A 25881-nucleotide genomic window follows, 5' to 3' on the forward strand; every position below is an offset into this window, starting at 1 on the left:
CCCCACGTCTTTCTCCCTTTTACTTAATTGCTTATGATGGTTAGTTCTAGGTCATATTTTGATTAGCATCCTTATGTTTGCATGTTTGCATCCATTCATTTGTCTTCTATGCACTAGTCTCGGCGCATCATACTAACTGCATTGTGTTTCAATTCCTCTTTGAATACATGATTATCAAGTTGCATCTCATATGCCATCTTAGAATAGCCGAACCTATTTTTAATTGCATTTTGCATTTGTTGTATTAGCCATCTTAACATAGCTAGGATTATGCATTGATTACTAACTAGCTATTGTTTTTGCTCGAAGTACTAGGTAAGCTTTTACGCTTTAGCATCCTTGCATGAGTGTGAGTGTTGTCATGATAGCATGCTTGCCATGAGGCTATTTGCTTAACTGATATAACTGCCTGAATGCCTGTGGGTGAAGGTTGGATTACGTGAATTGGAACAATTCATTGAAATGAGAGTTTTTTAAGCCCACTTGAGAGTGGCAAAATCATGTTTTCTAAGCCCACTTGAGGGTGGCAAATCCACGTCTTAGCCTACTTGCGAGTAGCACCTTCAAAACCATTTTCAAACAAACAAACAAACATGAGATGTTTTGTTCCAATTTATACGTTCTAGTCTATACTTGTGTGTTGTGCGCATCACATAGTAATTATAGGCTAATAACCGAAATAAGAACGCATGTGTTTTCAAAAACAAGATATCATGTTAGTAAAGGCCGATCTTTGATCGGGCGAGTGGGGGTGCTCATTGCATGACCTTCCCTCTCGTACCTAAGCTCCCGAGCCAAGGCAACTTTGGTGATGGCGGACACGTGGCCTTAGGCAATGAGTCAGGGTTTCCTAAATTTTCCCAAAAATAAAACATTTAGGTGGCGACTCTATATCTGTCAAAGTAGTCCATGTTTGGCACTTCTTTATAAAAATCAGTTTTCCAAAATGATTTGTCGGATTTGGACTCTTTGGTGATTTATCGGTCTTGCATTGCACTTTGCGAGATTAGATTCAGAACCGTGACATTTGAGTCCGAACTATAGTAGCTCAATGAACAAAACGGATTTCGCGCCCCCCACCCGCGCACGGAGCTCGGGACGTTCGGGCATGCCTATACAGCCTCAGTTGAGAAATCTATGTCCGAAACATAACAAATTAGGATTATAAAGTGTGATTAATCAGTAGCAACTACTGCGTAATGCTCAAAAGAGTCTTTAATACACTCTTATTTGTGAATAATGCATAAAAATAGTATTGAATACACAGGTGTTAGTTTCACATAGAATTGTGAATGTATTGTGAATGTATGTCACATTTGCTTATGAATACACGCCAAGTTAGTAGTGAAATTAGCCAACTATATGCAATTGACAAATAAGCAAAACATCCCCTTCTGTTATTACTATTTCGTCCATTTCAAAAAGTAATGCTAATCGAACCCCTACACTTTGCAGAAGCTCTCTTCCATTACAGAGTATTTTTCCAAGTTGCCGTCTATTCCCAGGTTCATCTTTGCTTGATGTGTACTGTTCTAATAATGGACAAGAGTTGGATGATGATCAAAGATAGGTTAAAAAGTAAAGAGTATCTAGAAGGTGTTTAGTCATTTATTGAGTTCGCTACGAAGAATTTAGGGCCGCAGGATGAAATTCGTTGTCCTTGTGTTGTTTGCTTGAACGGCACGAAATTTAGTCCACACGTTGTACGGTTGCACTTGATTCGAAGAGGAATCGCATGTTCTTATCAAACTTGGGTCCACCACGAGGAACATGTTCCCATGTTTCGTGCTTATCCTACTATGCGAAACGATGATATTGAAAGCCACCGAGCTGGAATGACAACCAATCACGAAAATGTGGGTGAATTTCCAACCATGTTAGAAGAGATTTACATGAGTGGTCTCATGGATGATGATATCGACGAAGAACGTACTAGTTCGGAGAGGCACAATTTGTTGAAGTTCATGAAGTTGTTCGATGATGCTCAATGCAAAGTATATCCAGAGTGTGAAAAGTTCTCCATCTTGTCCTTCGTAATTAAAATGCTTCACGTAAAGGTGTACAATAAATGGAGCAACAAATCTTTCAATATGGTTATGCAAGTTTTCAAAGACATTCGACCAAAGTGCGATGAAAATGTTCCATGGACCCTTTATGAAGCGAAAAAGTTCTTACGTGAATTGGGTTTGAGATATGAGGCCAAGAATGATTGTACTTTATTTTGGAAGGACAACGCCACGTTGGAGAATTGCCCTACATGTACAGAGTCTAAATACAAGTTGAATGACAAGACGGGTAAGAAAATTCCACACAAAGTACTGAGGTACTTTTCTTTGACACCGAGGTTGAAGAGATTGTACATGTCGAAAAAAACAGCCGCACATATGAGATGGCACAAAGATAAGCGCGTGGGTGATGGAGTATTGCGACATCCAGCTGATGGTGAGGCATGGAAGGACTTTGATAGGCTGCATCCTACGTTCTCTATGGATCCTCGGAATGTAAGGCTTGGGCTTGCCACGGATGGGTTCAAACCATTCGGAAATATGAGTACATCGTATAACATGTGGCCCGTAATCTTAATGCCTTACAATCTACCCCCATGGAAGTGTATGAAAGATCTGTTTTTCATGATGTCATTGTTTATTCCCAGACGATCCGCACCTGGATGAGACATCGTTGTTTACTTGCAACCATTAGTAGAAGAGTTAACTAATCTGTGGGAGCATGGTGTGCAAACATATGATGCCTCAAACGGCCAAATATTTACACTGCATGCAGTAGTCATGTGGACCGTCAACGACTTTCCTGCATATGGTTCCTTGTCTGGTTGGAGTACAAAAGGTCACCTAGCCTACCCTAATTGTAACATGGATGCATCATCTCAGAGGTTGCGAAGTAAGATAGGGTATATGGGTGCTCGGCGGTACTTACCTGAGAACCATAATTGGTGAAGAAGTAAGCTATTCAACGGTGAAATTGAGAATCGGTCCAAACCTGTGGAGTTATCGGGAAAACAAATACTAGACCAAATTAATTTGGGGACATACAGGCCGTATGGAAAGCATCTAACCAACCAAAAAAGACAACGAACTGAAAATCCAACTCCGAACTGGACAAAAAGAAGCATTTTGTTCGACCTATCCTATTGGAAAACACTTAAGCTTCGACATAATCTTGATGTCATGCACATAGAAAAGAATATATGTGACAATCTACTTGGGACACTATTGAGCATAGATGGCAAGAACAAGGACACGGACAAAGCACGTTTGCATCTGGAGGACATGCGAATACGAAAGGAGTTACACTTGATAAGGCATGCGAATGGCTCTTTTGAGAAGCCTCTGGCATTGTACACATTGTCCCCGGCGGAACAAATAGGGTTTTCTAATTTCTTGAAATCGATTAAATATCCTGATGGCTATGCAGCAAATGTATCCAATTGTGACACTGCGAATGGTGGTAAGTTAGTTGGCCTGAAGAGTCATAACTGTCATGTCATTCTACAACGACTTCTTCCCATTGGGATGCGAGGATACCTTCCTACCGAGATTGGGGCCACATTGTTTGAGTTGGGAACTTTTTTCAAATAGTTGTGCTCAAAGACATTGAGGGTGACTGATTTGGAGAAATTGCAACAACAAATCGTACTTATACTGTGTAAGCTTGAGAAGATTTTTCCTCCTGCTTTTTTCGATGTGATGGTCCACTTGGCAATTCATTTGCCTTACGAGGCTAAGCTTGGAGGGCCTGTGCAATATCGATGGATGTATCCTATTGAGAGGTATAACTACGAGTCAAAACTTTTTTCATGTAATTATAGTTCAATATGACCATACTGACGATCAGGTCGATGTTTACATGTAGGATGCTCGGACTTCTTAAAGGATTTGTGGGCAACAAAGCTCGGCCAGAAGGTTCCATTGCAGAGGGCTATATATCAAAAGAGTGTATGACGTTTTGTTCATTGTATTTGCATGGAGTTGAAACAGTGTTTAACCGGGAAGAAAGGAACTACGATGGGGGTGACAATGGCCCGGGGTTGGTGATTTTCACTCAAAATGTCCGTCCTTTTGGTCACCTCCCGAGGGAAATTGATGTGTCTGTAGCTGACCGCGAATTGGCTCATTGGTTTGTCCTACACAATAGTTTGGAAGTGGACGAATATCTAGAGTATGATTCCTCATCATATATGCAACATACATTTTCTACATGGTTTTTAGTTTTTAAAGTCTTCATTATTCCAATTACTTATGACTTACATTGTATTAACTAGGGAACACAAGCTCGTGTTGCAACAAAAATATGGAAGTTCATGCAACATTACAGCGCCACAATGCAAAGAATTTACTAAATGGTTCAAACATCGCGTAAGCTAAAACTCGTTAGTGTGTAGTTTGCAGATAACTATTCTAAGTTTGAATTGACATGACATAATTAACTTGTGTAGATGAACCAATTGCGAAACCAAAAGTCACCCGAAGCAACCGATGAGATGTGATCATTAGCCAATGGACCTAATGCCTTAGTGAACACATATTCGGGATGCATTTGTAATGGCGTTCGATTCCATACTATCGACCTCGATAACGGTCGTAAAGGTCAAAATAGTGGGTTGGTAGTGGAAGGCGACCACCAAGGCCAATTGATAAAGTTCTACGGCTACCTTTGTAAAGTGTGGGAACTGACATTTTTGTTTGGACATCAGGTTGTTTTGTTCCAATGTGAATGGTATAACACCGGTAGTAATCGAACTATGCGTGTCGAACCACATGTGACAACTGTTGATGTAAGAACTCGATCGTATAAAGTTGACTCGTTTGTGTTCCCAAGCCAAGTTCAACAAGTTTTCTATGTTCATGATACGAAGTTAGGGCCGAATTGGCGAGTTGTGGAAAAGTTTCAACATTGACGAATTTGGGATGTGCCAGAGCTGGATGTGCCAGAATTTGATGAAGTGTTGCAAGATGATGAAGCCAGTACTGTTGTACCAACTGAGCCTATTGATGATGATGATGTTTTGCGTCAGGATGACATTGAACCTGAAATTATTTCAATGGAAGTTTCTCAGTCCACTAAACGTGTACAACCCGAAGGTGTTATGGATGATGCTTTCATCTGTGATGATGATGATGAACTAACAATCGCGGGTGATGACGAAGAAGAAGATGAGATACAAAGTGATTTTGATGCAAATACGGACCTAGAGTTTTAACTCTGTTTGTTTCTTTGTCCGGCTTGTTTTGTTGATGTAATGGGGGCAATTAAGAATATGGTGAGTAGACTAGTTATGTATTGATTCTTCTTCTTCTTCTTCTCGTTCGGACCCCAATTTCCCAAGTACATTCATATTCTATGAACTTATTACCCTTGTAATTAATTTCCTCTACGATTTCTATGAACTTTGTCAGAAAATTGAAAATCAAATTCATACTCATGTCAGATTTTCCATTCGGTCAGCTGTGCTGTTTGGCAGATTTTCCCATAATCTGTGACAAATTTACCGGTTTTCTACTCTGTCTCTGTTTGCTGAATTTGACAAATCGCTGCTGTTTTTGTCCATTTTGGCTGCTTGATGTTTGACTGCTGTTTTTGTGTGCTGCTGTTTGGTTGTTATTCATGTTGTGCTGGTTGTTAATCTGACACAACATTTAGGCATTTCAAAATATGTTTTGAAGGAAAAAAAGAACAACATGAATAAAACACATTTGCTGCTGGTTTTGTGATTAAGGGTGTTTTCTGTATTTTAGCACTTGTGATTATTGTCTTAATTCTAGGTATATGTAGTTGATTGTGATGTAAATCTCTTCAATTCTTGTATAAACTTTTGTGATCGTAATAGAATTGCAGCGACTTTAGTCTTAGTTCTAGTTTTGGGGTGAATCACGTAAATCTTGTGTTCTTGTGTGTGTGTAATTTACAATTGTTGTGTTTGTTATTCTCTTCTTCTCTGCAGTGATTTGAAGCCACAAAACCTTTTGGTAGACAAGGAGAAGGGCATCCTGAAGATTGCAGATCTTGGTCTCAGAAGGGCCTTCACTGTTCCTCTCAAGAGCTACACCCATGAGGTCTGTCTTCTTATCAATTTGTACATGTCAATTGTCCAGTGGATGAATCTCAGTTTTATTCCCTATGCATTTATGCTCTTTAATTTTTATGTTTGTTGCATCTGTTATTTTTTTTATTCCACAGATTGTTACCCTTTGGTACAGAGCTCCAGAGGTTTTATTAGGATCAACTCATTACTCAACTGCCGTGGATATATGGTCTATGGGTTGCAATTTTGGTAACACCCTTCAATTCCATGGTCCACCTTATAATGAAAAAGTTAGGATTTTAATGTTCTCCTTATACTGGAATTATGTTCCATTTTTATAACTTGATTGAGTAAACTTTTAGTTTGATATGCTTTTCAGCCCTTTTACTTGTTTTCTGTGTTTCCTTAGTACTAACACCACTATTGAAATTTTGGATTGTAATTTTTGGTAGTTAATTTAGGGGAAAATTTTATTCTTATACTGGAATTAAGTTTATTAAGTTTTGGAATTTTATGGAACTTGACTCACTTTAATTAGTAGTGAAACAATACCATGTTGCAATGACTTGCTACCTTAGCATGAATAATTCCTGATGGGTTTCTCTATAATGGGACTAGAGCTTGTTTTCTTGCTTTAGAACCTAAAAAACTGCAAATGAAGTATGACAAATTTGATCAGAATTTAAAGCTCTTGAAGGATTCATAACTGACAGACAGTTACTACTTTTTGAACAAGCTTTTTGTTTGGCATAGGACTTGAAACCTTGAAGTTTGGCATCTCTGACTGAGCCTTAAATACTGTCTCTCTAGTAATGACTCTTTTTTAGACATAATTTATGGATATTTGTCACGTTGTACAAATGGCTGGATGGACTATCATGTATATTTCTGATCTAATAGTTATGTCTTGTTGTTCTGACAGTGCTGCAGATCAATGGTTTAAGGAGGCAAAAGAGAAACATTCAACATTGAATGTGATCATATATGGAAATATAATAGATGTCCATTGGTATGTTTTTCATTTGACAGATTTCGACCTTTTTTTTTTTTTTTTTTTTTTGCTCTGCCATATGCATAGATGAAAAGTTTGTACATCATGTTCCTAATTTTTGTAGCTAGTAACCTCAAAGATGGGTTAGGTACTATCATATTGAAATTTGTTTTGAAAAATTGGTAGTATTCTATCTATGGTATGATGGTATCTGTTTTTGGGCAAATAATTGTTGAAACTGATGTGAGCTAATAATCTGATAGAAATGCTCCTATGCTAGCTTTTAAAATGCCAAAGCTTCTTAGAACTTTTCTCAGGTTTTTTCAAGATTTTAACCATCATAATTTACCAAAGACCTGTCACTGCTCTGGGAACATGCTTAGAAACTGCATTTACCTCTAGGGGGATTAATTTTCCTCCTAATTATGCTGAAGCCAATAGTTGTAAGTTGTAGCCATTTAGAGGGAAGGGGAGGTGAATCAAAAGTTCTGTTCTTCTTCTGTTTTTGGGATGGACTCTAATTCATTTAAACTGCATAGTCTCATATTGAAGAGCCTTAGATCTTGGTGCCAAGAACATGTATTAATTGGATATGGTTGCAACAAATACATTGCTGGTAATGCCTTGGTCACATGCACCCACGGCGTAGTCTCATGCATCAATAATTTTTATTTTTAAATTGATGGTTGCTTGTTTAAATGTTTTAATGTATACTTTTTTATGCAGTATGCTCACCGAATGTGTGTTCAACACTGGTGCAATGAGAAAGGATACATAATTTGTGAGATCTGCCATAAGGTATGATTGTTGCAGCCTACTTATTGTTGTACTTATTCGTATGGTATTTTAGTATGGCAATATATGCTTGTTGAATTTGAACTGTGATAGTTGTACGTTATTTACATGCTAGTACAAATATGATCTCAATTGTGATGAAGGATTAAACTTTGAACTGTAAGCTTATGTTACTTCTATAGATTTTTGCAAACCAATTCTGATAGTGCCATAAATAGATTGAAAACGTATTGGGGTAAATTTACATTGTACGCCTGGTTAACATGCTTATTATTACAAATGCATGATGTTATACAAAGTGGCTTGGTTTCATCATTTTTTTAATCTTGCATATTCAGACATGCCCTTAATACTTTAAACACATACTAAATTATATAGGTTATGGTTTGTTGGCACTTATCAGAAAGATAGGTTATTATAGCCTATTGGCAATCATGACCGTGGTATATCAGAAATCATTTTGCAACCTCTTTTGATTGCATACTTGTAATAACTTAACTCTTCATCCTTCCTGCTTATCCAAAAAAAAAAAAAAAAACTCTTCATACTTTGTGATCGTCTGATAACAATTTTCAATAGTGAGATATTATCACTTTGATTTCTCAATTGCAAGCCTCTCACTTAGTACCCTAACTCCCAGGTACCGGCACCATTTACAAACATAGTACTTATCAGTGCTAACCTTTATGTATTTTATTTCATGGAACAGAGACAAGATAGGGTCTCTCATCTAAGAACCTTTATGTATTTTATTTACGTGGAAGTAGAAGTTTTGTAATGGAAAAGATCTATCATGAACAATTATTCATGTATGTTTGTTACGTAATGTAGGTACCATGGTTCTTGGAATCAAGACGGGGTGGCGGAAGAGAGAAACAAGTGGCAACGTATTATCAACCTCTGAAGCATGTCCACAGGAGATTAGCACCCCGCTGACATTCTCTGATGAGACGTAACCACCAGATGATACACAAACAGTGGTGGACGAGATGCAACCAGGTGGAGTGGGTAAGAGCATTGAACTTAGTTGTAAGCTAAAAATTTTGTTTGTTTGTTTTTTTTTTTTTTTTGGAGTGCATAAGTCATCAAGTAAGGCGATGAAAACCCCATAAAGACAAAGAAAAACAAAGAAAAAAAAAAACCAAACATTACTTTGCATATAACAAGGACACTTCCACAACAAATAAAATATTAGCTAAACAACCTTGAAATCAGCTACAACATCAGCAACCGCCAATTGAATGTTGCCCCAGCTGCATTGATAGCAGCGAAATCCAAGTTATGGCATAATTTATGTTTGACTTTATGCAGCCAAACAGTAGCTGGCAGCAACAGTAGACAACGAAAAAACTAAGAGGACCCACAACGACTACCTTTTTTTTTTTTTGAAGTTCATTAGCAATGCTTGTAATTTGTGACTTCCTTCCCCTTTTCTACCAGGGCAAATGAGGTCAACTAGTGTACGAGGACCAACATTAGGCAAAGGAGTGCAGAAAAAAATTACTAGGAGAAAGGGGGAGAAATTACATATCTATGTCAATCGGGTGTTGAACGCAATCACAGGAGGGAATGCCACCCCAGCGACGAATGAGTTGGGCCTTCAAATTAGACGGTTGTGCCCTCTTCAGAGTGTGAAGCCATGGAGAAAAATTGATCAAACTACCAAAGATGCGGTCATCCAAGCGGTGCTAGTATGAGAATTATCTTGCCATAATGTCTTCATTAAGTTATTTGTAATTGCATAAATTAATTGTTGTACTAATTCTCTTATTATGTTTGTAGGACAAGTTTGTTATCGGCGATGATTTTGATAATGATGAACAAGCTCAACAGATCCTCGATAGAAAGGCATCTTTACTATACAAGGATTGGAGGTACAATCTAAAGCAAGAGTTCCTCGAACTTGAGGAAAAGGGTATTGATGACCCCTATAGTCATCCGCCTAGTGGAGTGAGCTTGGAGGATTGGAAATATCTGATTGATGTTGTTTAGAAAGACGAATCTTACTTGGTAACAAATTAATTTGAAACCCCATTATTGAAATTAATTTATGCTTTAATATGTAAAAATGCTTATAGGGGTATGCTCTCCTATAATCATACAAGTGGATAGGGATCATTTTCTATAGCAATGTCGCTTATGGTGATAAGTTAATTTACTAATGCAATGGATGATTGATTCTTCTTCATTTTGAATATTACCATGTACTAATTCGTCAATGGAATTTTTCCAAACCTAACAGGCAAATGAGGATGGAGATATAGATTTTCCTGAATTTTATAAGAAAGCACACAAGTGGTGAGCTACATGTGAGTATTGAATGTTGAAACCAAGTGTGTTGCATATCTATTAGTAAAGTTGTTTTACATTCCTTCTCCTATCTTGACTTTATTGTTTTGTTGCCATGACAGGATGATATGGTGAATCTACAAGTGGTAGCCACCGATGCGGGGATGCCATTGACCCACGAAGAAATATCAAGGCAAGTGCTCGGGGAAAAAAAAATTACTTGCATGGATGTGGGATAGGCCCACAACCCTCTTCCACAGCTTCTAGTGTGGCACGAGCATGTGATAAACATATGGAGTCAATGAGAGCGGAACTGGAGGTTTTTCGTTCGGACCGTTAATGAGATCACGAAGAGTTACTGAAGGAGAAAGAGGAGCGCCAAAGAGATCACAAGGAGCTATTGAAAGAGAAAGAGAAGCGCCAAAGAGATCGGAACGAAATTATGAGGGAAAGAGAGCAGCTGATCAAACGGGTCGATGAAGAAAAAAAAGCACGGGAGGCACAACAAGTACAACTCAATCATTTGAACTACGTGGTGTCATGACTCACAACCCTTTTGGAGGGTTCAGCTGGTCATCCTACTATTCGGTAAACAACATTTTGTTTGACATGCTAGTTCAACTTCTACAAAAAATATGGATCATGTTGACATAGAATTGTTTTCTAAAGTTGCTATGCAAATAATTTTTTGTTATGTGCTTCGAATAGGTTTGGAGGCATAAAGTGAGTAGACTTTGCAGCAGCCGACGTGGTGTTTTGATACATTACACAAAGGACCGTAATCTGATTTCCATAAGGTAACCACAGGATTGGAATGAAATATTACGTTCCCCAAAAGCAAATACGATGAGCCTATGAATATGAGGCAAGTTACTATATTAGCTGTCATATCCAATTGAATGTCATTTCAAATATAAGACTACTTGAATAAACCAAGTTAAAGTGGAATGAATTTTGATTTAGTACAATATAACTAGTACAATTGGACTGGTCTAAAGTGCATGCAAGCCATTATTTGGGACATTATTGTCTGATCCATATTTTTGTGAAGTAGACACCATGTCAATCTTCTTATCATCCAATGAAGGTGGCCATACAACTAGCCTTTCAGTAGAATCCAATTAGTTACTCTCCTTCAATTCATCAATAAATTTTATGAATAATATGTTTTATAAATAACGAAGGCTCAAATATTACACTATGAGAAACATCTAAAAACAATCAGTTTTCAAAAGTCCCTACAATGCCAAGAAATCAACATAAAAAATATATTAGTTCAGTTAGTCTCTTATGTAAAATGTCATCTTACCAGAACACCATAAACTTAGCCGGAAAAGGCCTTCAAGGGCCGAAAATTGAAAGCAGCCCCCAAACCACTGTAAGGATGGCATAGGTAGCATCCTCGTGTCAAATAGGATCTACAGGGACAAACGGGACGTAATTAGCACGCGTACGTTGGGAGTTTGGGTGAAAAACGCCATAAACTTAGCCGAAAAAGACGTTCGAGGGCCGAAAATTGAAAGCAGCCCCCCAATCACTGTAGGGATAGCACGGCCAGCTTCCTTTTGTCAAATAGCACCTGTGGGGACAGACGGGACGTAATTAGCACGTGTACATTGGGAGTTGGTGTGAAAAACGTCGTAAACTTAGCCGAAAAAGGTGTTCGAGGGCCGAAAATTAAAAGCAGCCCCTGAACCACTATAGGGATGGCACAGGTAGCTTCCTGGCGTAAAATAGAACCTATAGGGACAGACGGGATGTAATTAGCACGTGTACGTTAGGAGTTGGCGTGAAAAACGCATAAACTTAGCCGAAAAAGGCGTTCGAGGGCTGAAAATTGAAAGCAGGCACCCAACCACTGTAAGGATGGCATGGGTAGCTTCCTTGTGTCAAATAGGACCAGTGGGGATAGACGGGACGTAATTAGCACGTGTACGTTGGGAGTTGGCGTGCAAAACGCCATAAACTTAGCCGAAAAAGGCGTTCAAGGGCTGAAAATTGAAAGCAGCCCCTGAACCACTGTAGGGATGGCACAGGTAGCTTCCTGGTGTAAAATAGGACTTGTAGGGATAGACCAGATGTAATTAGCACATGTACGTTGGGAGTTGGCGTGAAAAACGCCATAAACTTAGCTGAAAAAGGTGTTCGAGGGCCGAAAATTGAAAGTAGCCCCCCAACCACTGTAGGGATGGCGCGGGTAGCTTCCTTGTGTCAAATAGGACCTGTGGGGATAGACGGGACGTAATTAGCACATGTACATTGGGAGTTGGCGTGAAAAACGCCGTAAACTTAGCCAAAAAAGACCTTTGAGTGCCGAAAATTGAAATCTACCCCTGAACGACTGTAGGTATGTTACGGGTAGCTTGTTGGTGTAAAATAGGACCTGTGGGGACAGACGGGACATAATTAGCACGTGTACGTTGGGAGTTGCCGTGAAAAATGTCGTAAACTTAGCTGAAAAAGGCCTCCGAGGGCTGAAAATTGAAATCAGCCCCCGAACCATTGTAGGGATGGTAGGGGTAGCTTCCTGGTGTAAAATTGGACCTGTGGGGACAGATGGGGCGTAATTAGCACGTGTACGTTGGGAGCTACCGTGAAAAATGCCATAAATTTAGCCGAAAAAGGCGTTCGAGGGCCGAAAATTGAAAGCAGCCCCTTGTAGACGTCCCCGAACGCCCCGAGAGGGTTAAGTCCCGTTCTGTTCATTTGGGGTCACTACAGCTCGGACTCTTAAATGTCACGGTTCCTAATCTTAACCAAAGAGTCCAAATCCGGCAAATCATTTTGAGAAACTGATTTTTTGAAAAAGTAGTGCCAAATATGGACTGCTTTGCCAGATACAGAGTCACCACCTAAATATTTTATTTTGGGAAATTTAGGAAACCCTGACTCGGTGCCAAGAGGCCACGTGTCCGTCATCACCAAAGTTGTCTCGGCTCGGGAACTTGGGTACGATTGGGGAAGGTCCTATAGTCCTCTGATGAAGTAACCCACTGGTCTGACAACCTCTGTTCTGACACACTGCGCCTTTTCGGCTTCCTTCTGGTAACAGGGGGTAGAGAATGGAACACTGGCTGTCCGTCGATTAGATCCTCAGATCGATGGAGTCGACGACCTCGTGTCCAAAGTGTTTGGGGAATGCCTGCTGGGTTGGAAGCAATCGTGCTAAAACTGACCTAGCAAAAGATAAATAAAGCGAAAAGGAAATAAATAAACAGATAAACGGGCAGCATAACAGCTTAAAATAAAATGCAAGACACACAGTCGGGCATAATCAACACACAGTCAATAAGCTGAATACATACTGTCCTCAAACACTGATTATTATCCCTGTATCACTGTTCCCTAAAACAGAATCTGATATCCACAGATAACTAATCCTCAAATACTGGCTGATGCCCGCAGGCCTGATACCCATAATACCGAACTGATGCCCGCAGGCCTGATGCCGACAATACCGAACTAATGCCCGCAGGCTTGATACTCAAACTCATATACTAATCTGATGCCCGCAGGCCTGATACTGACAATACTGAACTGATGCCCGCAGGCTTGATACTGATAATACTGAACTGAAGCCCGCAGGCTTGATACCCAAACTCATATACTGATACATGCATTCCTGTAGAGACGCACTCTAAAGCACATAACAGATAAGTGAGAGCCAAAACACCCCTATGTTGGGGTAGGGTTTCCCTGTCCTATTTTGTCAGGAACTAGGGTTCCACTACGCACACAGCGGTTTCAAACAACCTATAAACGGGTAAGCAACCTGTCCTAATTTGGAATGGTCACTATGGATCCGAATATGCACTAGGTCGAATGGTCAAAGAGGGTGCCCCGGTAAAACCGGGGTTTGTGTTCCCATACTGGCAGAGCCCACAACCGGTCAGCCTTATGGTCATGCCTTGACAAGACAAGCCTCCGGCAAACCATTCAGGAATAGCAGATGGCAAACACGGTGTCCTAGGCGCACCAATGCAAATGCAATGCAAAGAAACACACAAGCGTAGTCAAAAACAGATATCATGAGTTCGAGTCAAGCTCTCTAAATCCCCAGCAGAGTCGCCAGAAACTGTAGACGTCCCCGAACGCCCCGGGAGGGTTAAGTACCGTTCTGTTCATTTGGGGTCACTACAGCTCGGACACTTAAATGTCACGGTTCCTAATCTGAACCAAAGAGTCCAAATCCGGCAAATCGTTTTGAGAAACTGATTTTTTGAAAAAGTAGTGCCAAATATGGACTGCTTTGCCAGATACAGAGTCGCCACCTAAATATTTTATTTTGGGAAATTTAGGAAACCCTGACTCGGTGCCAAGAGGCCACGTGTCCGTCATCACCAAAGTTGCCTCGGCTCGGGAACTTGGGTACGATTGGGGAAGGTCACTTCGTGAGCACTCCCGCTTGCCCGATCAAAGATCGGCCTCTACTAACCATGATATCTGGTTTTGAAAACATTGTGAGTTCTTATTCCGGTTTATTAGCCTAGGTTACTATGTGATGCACACAGCATACAAATATAGACCGAATCGCCTGAATTGGAATGAAACATTTCATGCTTGTTTTTTTGAAAGTGGTTTGCTACCCGCAGGTAGGCTTTAAAACATTTGATGATTTATTCCAATTTAAGTAACCCAACCTTCACCCACAGGCATTCAGGCAGTTATATCAGATAAGCATATAGCCTCATGGTAAGCATGCTATTCATGGCAGTCACTCACACGCATGCAAGGATGCTAAAGCATAAAGCTTACCGAGTACTCCAAGCCAAAATAAGAATTCATTAGAAATCATGCATGATCCTAACTATACAGAAATGCCTAATGCAACACATGCAAAATGCAATTATAGCAGGCTCGGCTATTCTAAGATGGCATATGAAATGTTACAACTATCATGTATTCAACTTTGAAATTGAAAGTACGATGTAGTTAGTATGATGCGCCGAGCCCGGTGCATGCAATACAGATGAATGAATGCAAACATGTTGTCATATTGTATGCTAATTTAAATATGCCCTAATCTAACCATCATAAGCAGATAAATAAAAAGGGAAGAAAGACGTGGGGTTGGAAGACATACATCACACTCACGCACACTTATTACAGTTGTGCCCTCGCGCAGAGGGTCCAAATAAATATACAGTCCCGAATAAAAGAATATTACAGTCCAAATATTACAGTCTGAATAATATACAAATTCCTAATTAATTAATAAATTAACTAAGAAAACAAGTAAAACTGGCGTGCAAGCCAGGGACTGCCTTGCTTCTGATGGATGATGCGTGTCCGGATTATCTTGCGCGGAAATCCACCGGAATGCCCCAATTAGCCTCTGTTTACACCTGTTCTTGAAATGCGTGCCAAGCCCCGAAAAGTTGCTGATTCTTTGTTTTGCTGCAACAGAGAGCAGGAAAGGGGCATAGCAATGTATTTGCACAGATATATGCATGTCTCGATCCTCGTGCCACCAATCACGCATACCGAGGCATGATGGCCGAGGAGTCGAAATGCACAATTCAATATAGGATGAATGCACATGAAACTACAGCTAAAACCTAACTCCATCATGGATAATCCGGAGTGTCGGTGACTGGGGAATTGAGACACATTCCGTCACTCGGAGTACGAAATGTACCTCGTTTCCCGTGCCCGGGCTAACTCTTATTCCGGACATGACGCAATATGCATGATATGCATGAAATGCAAATAAGATACAATTCTAATATATACAATGCTATGGAAATGAAATGCCTCAAAATGCGTGCATACGGGCACGCAAACCGAGAAAATGACAAAATGCAATCTAAGATACAACCTAGTATGCACAATGCTCTGAAAATGAGATGCCTCGAAATACGTACGCACGGGCACGCAAATCGAGAAAATGCAAGAATGCAATGAAGATGAGATGCCTTGAAATACGTGCACACAAGCACGCAAACCGAGGCGATGGCATACACAATGCAATGACAATGAGATGCCTCGAAATACGTGCACGCGGGCACGCAAACCGAGGCGATGGCAAAATGCTATGAAAATGAGGCGCCTCGAAATGCGTGCACACGGGCACGCAAACCGAGGCAATGGTAAAATGCTATGAAAATGAGGCGCCTCGAAATGCGTGCACACGGGCACGCAAACCGAGGCAATGGTAAAATGCTATGAAAATGAGGCACCTCGAAATGCGTACACACGGGCACGCAAACCGAGGCAATGGTAAAATGCTATGAAAATGAGGCGCCTCGAAATGCGTGCACACGGATACGCAAACCGAGACAATGGTAAAATGCTATGAAAATGAGGCACCTCGAAATGCGTGCACACGGGCACGCAAACCGAGGCGATGATAAAATGCTATGAAAATGATATGGAAACATGATATGGGCTTATACCAACATGAGTGAGCCTCAGCCACACTCACATAGGATACCAACGGATAAAAATGAGGTGCCTCGAAATGCGTGCACACGGGCACGCAAACTGAGGCTGTGACAAAATGTGATGAAATGACCTGAAAACGTGATATGGGCTTATACCAACACGAGTGAGCCTCAGCCACACTCACATAGGATGCCGACGGATAAAAATGAGGTGCCTCGAAATGCGTGCACACGGGCACGCAAACCGAGGCAATGACAAAATGCGATGTAATGTGGTAAAAATGATATGCAAGCATGCTAATGGAATTTCAGCACTAAAATATGGGGGAAAACAGTCCCGAAATGAGGCGAAATGACATGAAATGCATGGAATTGTCCCGAAATGTGAATTTAGGCACCCGAAATGACCTATAGCTATGCCAAACATGCACAATATGGACATGTAATGCAAAGAACGAAGCTAGACAGTCCCAAAAAATGCACTTTCACAGTTATAAACATGGCCAAACAGCAAGCATAGGTATGGTAAAAATGGCATGCAAGAATAGGGGCCAAAAGAGGGGTAATGAAGCAAGTGATACAAGAAAAACCCAAAATGAAAAATTTCCTTCTACAACATTGAAGAGGGACCAAAAATATGAATATTTACAGTTTATGGCAGCCTCAAAATCAGTATACAAACATGCTAAAAATGTGATGCAAAATAAGGCTCAAAAGTGGCTATAACATGAGGTATGCAAAATAATCACCAAACAGCCAAAGGCCCTTAATAAAACATGTAGAATGGACCAAAATAAGCACTTTTACAGAACTGTAAAATGGCCAAAAACAAAAGCATGGTAGGCTAACTAAACATGCAAGAATGGGGAATAAAAGAGGGATATAACATGAAGTGACCTATGGAGGCCCCAAACCATGAAAGGACCTAAATGAAACATGAAGAATGGATCAAAATAAGCACCTTTTCAGAACTGTAAAACGGCCAAAAACAAAAGCATGGTAGGCTGCCATTGCATGCAAGAATGGGGAAGAAAAGAGGAGTATAAAGGTAGGTATAACATGGAAGTCCCAAATGGTGTTGAGCCCTTCTTCAATGTTGAATAGGGGCTCAAAATAAGCCTAATATCAGTTTACAACATGCTCGAAAACAAATTGCTCATGGGCCAAAAATAGCGTGCAAGATTGTTACATATAAGAGGATCAATGAAGCAAATGTATCATGGAGGGCTCAAACAGGGTTGAGCCCTTAATGAAAGGTGAAGATGAGCTCAAAAGAGGGTCTTTTTCAGTTAGGGCCGGAGCTTGAAACAAAAAGCAGGTGGGGCTTACAAATGGATCAAGAAAAAGGGGTCAAAGAAGAGAAAGGCTACTCACCCTTGAAGACTAAGACTTTTGTTGCTTCTTGGATCAATTTGCAGCTTCTTTGGCCTTTGAGAAACCTTCCTTGTTGCTGGAAATGAGGTGGTGGTGGCAGAGCTTGGTGGTGTAGAAGAAATGATGGTTAGGGACTTAGGGTTTTTCAAGGAAATGAGAGGTATAGAAATGGAGTTGTATATGGAAGCTTGAAGATGAAGTTTTCTAACCCCAACAAAGGAGGCCACCAGCTGGTTATAAGGGTCAAAAGGGGGGTGTAAAGGTGGGGGAAAAGGAGAGTAACTTTCCCCCAAGAAATATCCCCCGGATAAAGATCTTTTCTGGGGGATAAAGCCCCACAGCTGTAAAGTGCACAGTGCAAGGAATACGGCTGGCCTGGTACTTTTGTTGCAGGTGGCCGGCCGGCTAGGGGTCAAAAGGGTCAATCAGATTTTCTGGCCGGCCACCAACTAGTAGGGTCCTCCTATGTGTGTACAACACAACCCTCTGGTTCAAAATCCAAGAAAGTGGGTCCAAGGGGTTCAACATTAGCTCGGAAAGAGGGGTTCAAAAGGGTCAGGTGGAATTACTGGCCGGCCATGAACTTTTAGGGTCCTCTCATGTGTGTACATCACAAATATGTGGTTCAAAGTTCAAGAAAAAGGGTCCAAGGGGTTCAACATTAGCCCGGAAGGAGGGGGTCAAAAGGGTCAAGTTGAATTAATGGCCGGCCATGAATTTTTAGGGTCCTCTCATGTGTGTACATCACAAATATGTGGTTCAAAGTTCAAGAAAAAGGGTCCAAGGGGTTCAACATTAGCCCGGAAGTGCGAAAAACGGGCGCCGGAGGGCGTCGGAGGATGTATAACTGGTTGCTGCAACAATTGCTGGTCTCCCACCCTTCAGTGACCTCCCCGGTGATAAAACAGAGGTACCTGCCAAAAATGAACGAAAACCGTTGCAAAACGAATGCTCGGGGACCAAAACGCGCAGTTCGGGGTCCCGAAAATGGGCTGTTAAGCACCGAAAGTGGCGTTCGGCCACGAAGTGGGTTTCTCAGACCCCAGTGTCCCTCAAAAGGGAGAAAGTAAGATGTATGCCAAAAATCAGAGCAAACGGAGATGGTTAGGCGGTCCCGAACCGAGGCATACGGCCAACGGTCCCGAAAACCGGGAACCGGACTCCGAAATGGGCAAAATGGCCTACGGCCACAAAATGTAGCCTACGGCCACTGAGAGATGGTCTACGGGACCTCTCCCTCCCCTCAGGAAAAGAAACAGAGAAAATCGAGTCTGGTTCGCAAACCGAGACAAGGCACAGAAGAGGGTTCGGAAGTCCGGAGGCAGGGCTCACGACCGTGACTCTGAAACTTCTGAACAAGCACATTATGCAACATCACCAAGCGCTCAATCGGTGACGTCTGAGTCTTAAGGTCGGTCAAAAATGGGGTGTCTACAGTTGCCCCTCTTTGACAGAACTCGGAAGTCATAAGTGACGGGAGTGAATGTCAAAGCCCAGAGACGACCCATTTTTGACAAGGCCGAAGACTTAGACAAACATACAAGATAAACAGAGATGTGCCCGCAGGCATGCCCGCAGGCAGGGGCAAAGTGCGAATGATATGCAAGAAGCCGAAGGTAACCCAATGATCATGCAAATGCAGCAAGCTGTAATGAAGCAAGTATTCGCAAATAGATGCAACAGTTTTAAGCAAGAATGCAAAGCAACAACTACATTTTATGCAGTTAAAAATGCGGAGGATTATTCAATCCCCGCCACGTCTCACACGGAGAAGATACGATACCTATGCGATTCGTCTGGTCGCACCAGCCTCAATTGAACCGTACATACAATATCGTGCCTGCAAAAGAGAGAAACTCAACGAGCACAATATGCTAACAACATGTATTTAATGTGATTCCGAAAGTTTGACACACGCAGTGCCTGTGAGTGTATGCATCGCAATGCAAGAGTGGAACATGCGTGACAACGCATGCTCAAACATGGAGGTATGCCAATATCAAGAAATGTGCATGTTAATGCAGGTATGCTCATGAGAATGCAAGATAATGTGACACGAGCATGAATCAGGGTGTTCATTTGTCATGAAACAACGAGTACGGAAACGCGTGTTTCGGCGAAGGCAACTCGATCGCGGCCTCCGACCCACTTCCCTGAAAGGTTACAACTCATTCAAAAAGGATACACTTTGATTTCGATGAATGATGATGAGGCATATGTCAGAACTTGAAGCTGAAGTCCCGGCGGAGCTATTTCGCGACCGGAAGTGTACTTTTCTTGAACTTTTTCAGGTCCCGGGAACTCCGATCTTCCTCAAAATTTGCAGAGAGCTAGGTGGGCATGTGAGGGACATGGCCGGCCGTTCATCTTCCCAAGGGGAGGTGGCCAACCGGTTTCCCATAAAGCTAATGGCTGGCCGGCCAGTTATCCAAAAAGCAGATAGCTGGCTGGCTAGAAAATGGGGCCGGCCGGCCATGTGCCCAGATCCGGGGGTATTTTGGTATTTTCACTCCTTTCCTTCATGCTTCTTCAACCAAGACTTGAGGCCTATAAAAGGCAGCTAAGGCCCCTTCCTTTTCTTGCCTCCCACAACATTTTCTTCTCCAGATCTGAGCTCCACACGCGTTTTCCAACGCCCCGTGCAAATTGTTTCCGCAAAAACATTCAGTTTCAAGCACTTTGAAGCGATTAAATTCCGGCTTCGGAGCTTCTTTTTGCATTTTCGCCACTTGAGGTAAGTTTGTCTCAATAACTGGAAGATTTTCTCGGGAGTTGACTTTCGTTGACTTTTATTTCCCGAGAGTTGACTTTTGTTGACTTTTTTCCAATTTCGGCTCATTTTGCTCATTTTTGCTCCCTTTTGCAGATCTTCTGAAAATGGCGGGTAATTCTCCCCACGACGGAGGTTTTCCAGGTGCCGGAGATGATTTCGATCCCATGACTCTACCCCCGAGGACCCGGCCTTTCATTCCCGGGAGGTACCGTCCGCCAGCGCATGTCCTCCCTCGTGCTGTCTTCCGTCACTTTACTAGCTTTGACGAGCGAGCACCCGTGGATCTGCTTCTCCGAGAGCCGGAGCATCACCTCTCTCATGAGGCCCGAGAGGTATTTACTTCATTTTCTGTATTTTTCGTGCATTTCGTACCTTTGCCCTGCTTGAATACGCAGTTTAGCTTATGACATAGTACTTTGCTCGCATCCTGAACATGTAGTTTCAACATTCGAATTTCTGAACACTCGGCTCATTAATTAATTGCGAACACACAGCCCACATTAGAACACACGGCTCAAACATTGATTTGTCGAACACACAGCCCGAATTCGAAAATGAACACACAGCCCACACTTTAAACTTTCTGAACACGCAGCCCAGATAGATAGTGAACACGCAGCCCACAATTTAACTGAAAGTTGAACACGCAGCCCAAACTTCAAATTTTCTGAACACGCAGCCCAGATAAATAGTGAACACGCAGCCCACAATTTAACTGAAAGTTGAACACGCAGCCCAAACTTCAAATTTTCTGAACACGCAGCCCAGATAGATAGTGAACACGCAGCCCACAATTTGACTGAAAGTTGAACACGCAGCCCAAACTTCAAATTTTCTGAACACGCAGCCCAGATAGATAGTGAACACGCAGCCCACAATTTAACTGAAAGTTGAACACGCAGCCCAAACTTCAAATTTTCTGAACACGCAGCCCACAATTTAACTGAAAGTTGAACACGCAGCCCAAATTTCAAATTTTCTGAACACGCAGCCCAGATAGATAGTGAACACGCAGCCCACAATTTAACTGAAAGTTGAACACGCAACCCAAACTTCAAATTTTCTGAACACGCAGCCCAGATTAATAGTGAACACGCAGCCCACACTTTAACTGAAAGTTGAACACGCAGCCCAAACTTCAAATTTTCTGAACACGCAGCCCAGATAGATAGTGAACACGCAGCCCACAATTTAACTGAAAGTTGAACACGCAGCCCAAACTTCAAATTTTCTGAACACGCAGCCCAGATTAATAGTGAACACGCAGCCCACAATTTAACTGAAAGTTGAACACGCAGCCCAAACTTCAAATTTTCTGAACACGCAGCCCAGATAGATTTGCATGTAGCTTATTTCACTTTATCGGCATACAGCCCATTTCATCTCATTGGCACACAGCCCACTTCATTTCATTGGCACACAGCCCATTCATCTCATTGGCACACAGCCCATTCATTTCATTGTTGACAAATGTATTCATTCTGAATGCAGGTTGGTTCCCGCAGTGTGCGGGGGTATGGTTCCACCATCGCACGGGACTGGTACGCCGAGCTCCCGGAGGCCGTCCGAGATTTGGTAGATTTGGCAGGATTCGGGCCTTTCTGCGTCGGGTTGTCACGTTGTCCTGCCAGGAGGACACTGATGGCAGCCTTGGTAGAGAGATGGTGGGACACCACCAACTCCTTTCATTTCTCTGCTACCAGGGACATGACCATGACCCCTTTTGACTTTGCTGTATTGACCGGCCTTGACGTTGGAGGTTGGTCCATCCCCTACGATGAGGATATGGGCGAGTGGGAGGCCGCCTGGATGTATTTATTGGGGGCTCGCCCACCTGTCGATAGGGTCTCTGGGAGAGTCCGATACACTTGGTTCTCCTCCCATTTCTGGCGGGCGGAGATGGTGCCTGAGACTCCCGAGGAGACAGAGCAGTATGCCCGTGGTTTCCTTATGTTCCTCTTCGGGACTACCCTGTTTGCCGACAGAGGGAACACAGTTGGGCTATACCTGCTGAGCGCTCTGGTTGACCTATCACAGGTCCATCGATATGACTGGGGTGGCGCCGGCCTGGCTACCCTTTACTTTTATATGAGCGCGACTTCCCGCGGGCGGGGCGATTTACTTGGCGGCTACTGGAGAGCCTGGGAGGTACTTTTCTGTCCCCTTGATTTACATTTCTGCTCTTCATTACTTGTACATTGCACACACAGCGCATTTTTACAGTCTGTATTTTGCTCTCAGCATTTCGTACTTACATTCTGCACTGCTTTTCTCAGCTATGGGTCTATGTATACTTCCCATCATTAGCCCCAGAGTTGGAGGTGGCAGGGATTCTCATGACCCCATATTCATTGGTGTTCGAGGGCCCGCACCGGCCGAGACCTCGAGAGACCCTCCTTAACCTGCGACAGTACTTCGACACTGTGCGACATTTAGAGGTACCTCAGAACTTTCAGTTCCTTTCATTTTCATCTTTGATTTGCTCTGTATATTCTTGATTTCTGATTGGTTTATGCATTTATCATCCGCAGATCACATGGCAGCCCTGGGTGTCCCTGGGTGATGGTCTCCGACTTCAGTATACCGGAGCGTCGGACATCTCCCAGTATAGGGTCCTGCTTGAAGGGCCGGTTGGCAGGGCATGGTTCCTGGGGGAACGCTTTCTGCTCCAGGTATGGGGGTATCTTTCTCAGGATCCTCCCGCAGTACCTCCAGCCAGTATGCGGACTGCTGACAGGCTCTCTTACTCGGAGGTAGTCGGCGCCATGCTGGGCAGTGATGCTTTACTATGTGTTGAGGAGGGGGACTACGCCACTTACCGTCACATATACTTGATGCCTCCATTGACGGGAGCTCATATCCCGATGATGAGGCCTGCCGGTATGTCATCCTCGGGCCAGGCTTGGGCTCGGGCTGCAGACGCCCCTTCTACCAGCAGGGCTGGTACATCTAGAGGTGGGAGTAGACCGGTTCCTCTGACTCCGTCGACTCATCCTCATCCCGGATGGCCAGATATGCCGACTGAGTTGATGGCGTGGCAGTATGGGGCTATCTCTCCGACTCCGATCCCGCTAGAGCCTCCGATGCCCAGTGATCGATACGCCATTGATCCGGACTCACCGCCGGTATGCTCCACTTTTTTCATTCATCATTCAGATGTTTAGACACTCTTCTGTTCACTGATGATTATGAGCTCATTTTTGCAGCCATCGCGAGGGTACATGGAGGAGGAGGTTGGACTGGTGGCCACACTCGAGGGCATGGTCCTGCGTAGGGAGGCACAGTTGTCTGTCGCGGGCATTCAGGTACCCTTCAGTTTTCTGGCATTTATCATACTTCTGATGACATGCTGATTTCTACTGCATCGATAGACTACTTGTGTAGAGCACATCTGACACACACCCCACTTGTACACTGTATTAACATGCACCCACTTTACGTATCCTTTGCTTGTATCTGCATGTGATGTATATATTCGGACTGATGTATTTGAATTGAACTCTTTGTTTTCAGATGCCTTCATGGTCCGGTCAGCCGCAGACCAGGCCACCTGGGCCTCCTTGGGGAGCTGGGCCATCTGGGCCTTTTCAGGGGGTGGGGCCATCTCGGCCTTCCCGAGGATCCGGGTCATCTAGACCTTTTCGAGGAGCTCGAGGAGGGCCTGTCCGCAGACGCAGGGCTCACGTTGTGAAGGTGGAGCCTGATGAGGAGGAGGAGGATGCTGAGGAGGAGGAGGAGGCTACCGACCGTCAGTCAGAGACATCTGCTGAGGAGGGAGGCTCCGGTTTTGGCTCGGGGAATAGAGGCGAGGCTGAGGGGGATCCTGAGGATGACAGCTCCGACTCAGATGATGATGATGGTGCGGAGATTATCCCGCAGAAGAGGATGAGGAGTGCTTCTCGTTCCCGCTCCCGAGGACTTTGATGCTGCTATTTTCTGCTTTATTTTTCTTTTTTGCTAGTAGTTTGTAGCACTTTGCACATTGTTAGGCAGTTTTATTTTTTTGTAAAACTTGTACCTTTGTTTGTTGTAAAGCATGATGAAATGAAATAGCTTTTGAAAAGGTGTTTGTATTTTAAACTTTTAGCATCGTATCGCATCAATTTATTTTGCACGAAAATGGAATGGAAACGCGCGTTGTGTAATCACCAAGTCAGGTAGTGAACCGACGCAACAAACTAAGCAACTCAACTTACTAAGATATAACAGAACCTTAGAAAGTTTACAACTCGATAAGCAAAATGCAACAACGCAAATAAACAAGACTTTAACAAAAATTGCTTAAACAGAGAGCAAAGACTCAAAAACACAAAACACGTCCGCTCGACAAACAACTCGATAAGCAAAACAACAACTCGATAAACAAAACTCAACAACAACAAAGTGTACTTCTGACGATCTGGGCATCGGAACGCATCCGAAACGGAGGGAGATAAAGGCCTTTGACTTTCCCGTTGCATGGAAATGCTTGGAACTTTCCATCGAAGAGTAAAACAGGGCCAAGGGGATATACTGGAGCATTGCTGGTCACCTCTGTGGGCCGGCCGGCCATTTTTGTGGAGAGAGACAGCTGGCCGGCCGTTTCTGCAAAAGTAAATGGCTGGCCAGCCAGAAAAGGTGGCCGGCCGGCCACTCAGTCCTGCAGCCTCCAGATTTTTGACATGTGTCCCCGTGAATAGTGTTTTTCCTTCTATAAAAGCCTCAACTTCGGGAACATTCATTTCATCTTAGTTTTAGACAAAGATGGAGGCGTTTCTCGCAGAAAATGTCACATCTTGGATCTCTTCTCTAGATGGCTCGGAAAAGCTGAATTTCCGGGGTTTCGGCTTGAATGCACTATTCACGCTGAGCCGTACTCCGCTACATCTTCCTTTTCTCCATGCCGCGGCAAGGTTCTGGAATCCAGTGACGCATGATTTTAGCTTCGGCGGCCAAGAGGTATGTCCCACTTTCGAAGATTTTCAGGTTTTGATGGAGTCTGAATGCTCTGAAGTGATCTTGCCCCAACTCCGTTTTGGCCATGCTCAGGCTTTAGGGAGGATGTGTGGGCTCACGGCGCATGACGCTCGATCTCTGATCTGCAGTGGGGAACTAGACATCCTCGGCTTGATCCACCATTTTTCCGACGCCGGTGACCGCAGCAACCATTATTGGCAGGGTTTCCGGCAACACGCCCTCTGCTTATGTTTGTTGTCTCACTTTCTGCTTTCCTCGGGCTTCGGCGGAGCTAGCATTC

General features: G+C 43.0%; 1 protein-coding gene across 1 annotated transcript; it reads left to right on the forward strand.

The window, feature by feature from the left end:
- Positions 1–23182: 23182 nt before the first annotated feature.
- On the forward strand, positions 23183–24705 carry LOC145797304 (uncharacterized). Its single transcript, XM_082884080.1, has 3 exons — positions 23183–23770; positions 23852–23950; positions 24159–24705. Exons 1-3 carry the CDS (start codon positions 23366–23368, stop codon positions 24567–24569), a joined length of 915 nt encoding a protein of 304 aa, XP_082740206.1. The 5' UTR covers positions 23183–23365; the 3' UTR covers positions 24570–24705.
- The last annotated feature ends 1176 nt before the right edge of the window (positions 24706–25881 follow it).

Source organism: Camellia sinensis, chromosome 8, assembly GCF_055761805.1.
Source record: "Camellia sinensis isolate YWXY chromosome 8, ASM5576180v1, whole genome shotgun sequence".
Taxonomy (NCBI): Eukaryota; Viridiplantae; Streptophyta; class Magnoliopsida; order Ericales; family Theaceae; genus Camellia; species Camellia sinensis.

Excerpts from the sequence above, each read along its gene's own strand:
- LOC145797304 (XM_082884080.1), top strand. The coding sequence starts at position 23,366 with ATGCGGACTGCTGACAGGCTCTCTTACTCGGAGGTAGTCGGCGCCATG. Across the intron at positions 23,771-23,851 it reads TTGATCCGGACTCACCGCCG|CCATCGCGAGGGTACATGGA; the intron begins GTATGCTCCACT and ends TCATTTTTGCAG. Across the intron at positions 23,951-24,158 it reads TGTCTGTCGCGGGCATTCAG|ATGCCTTCATGGTCCGGTCA; the intron begins GTACCCTTCAGT and ends CTTTGTTTTCAG.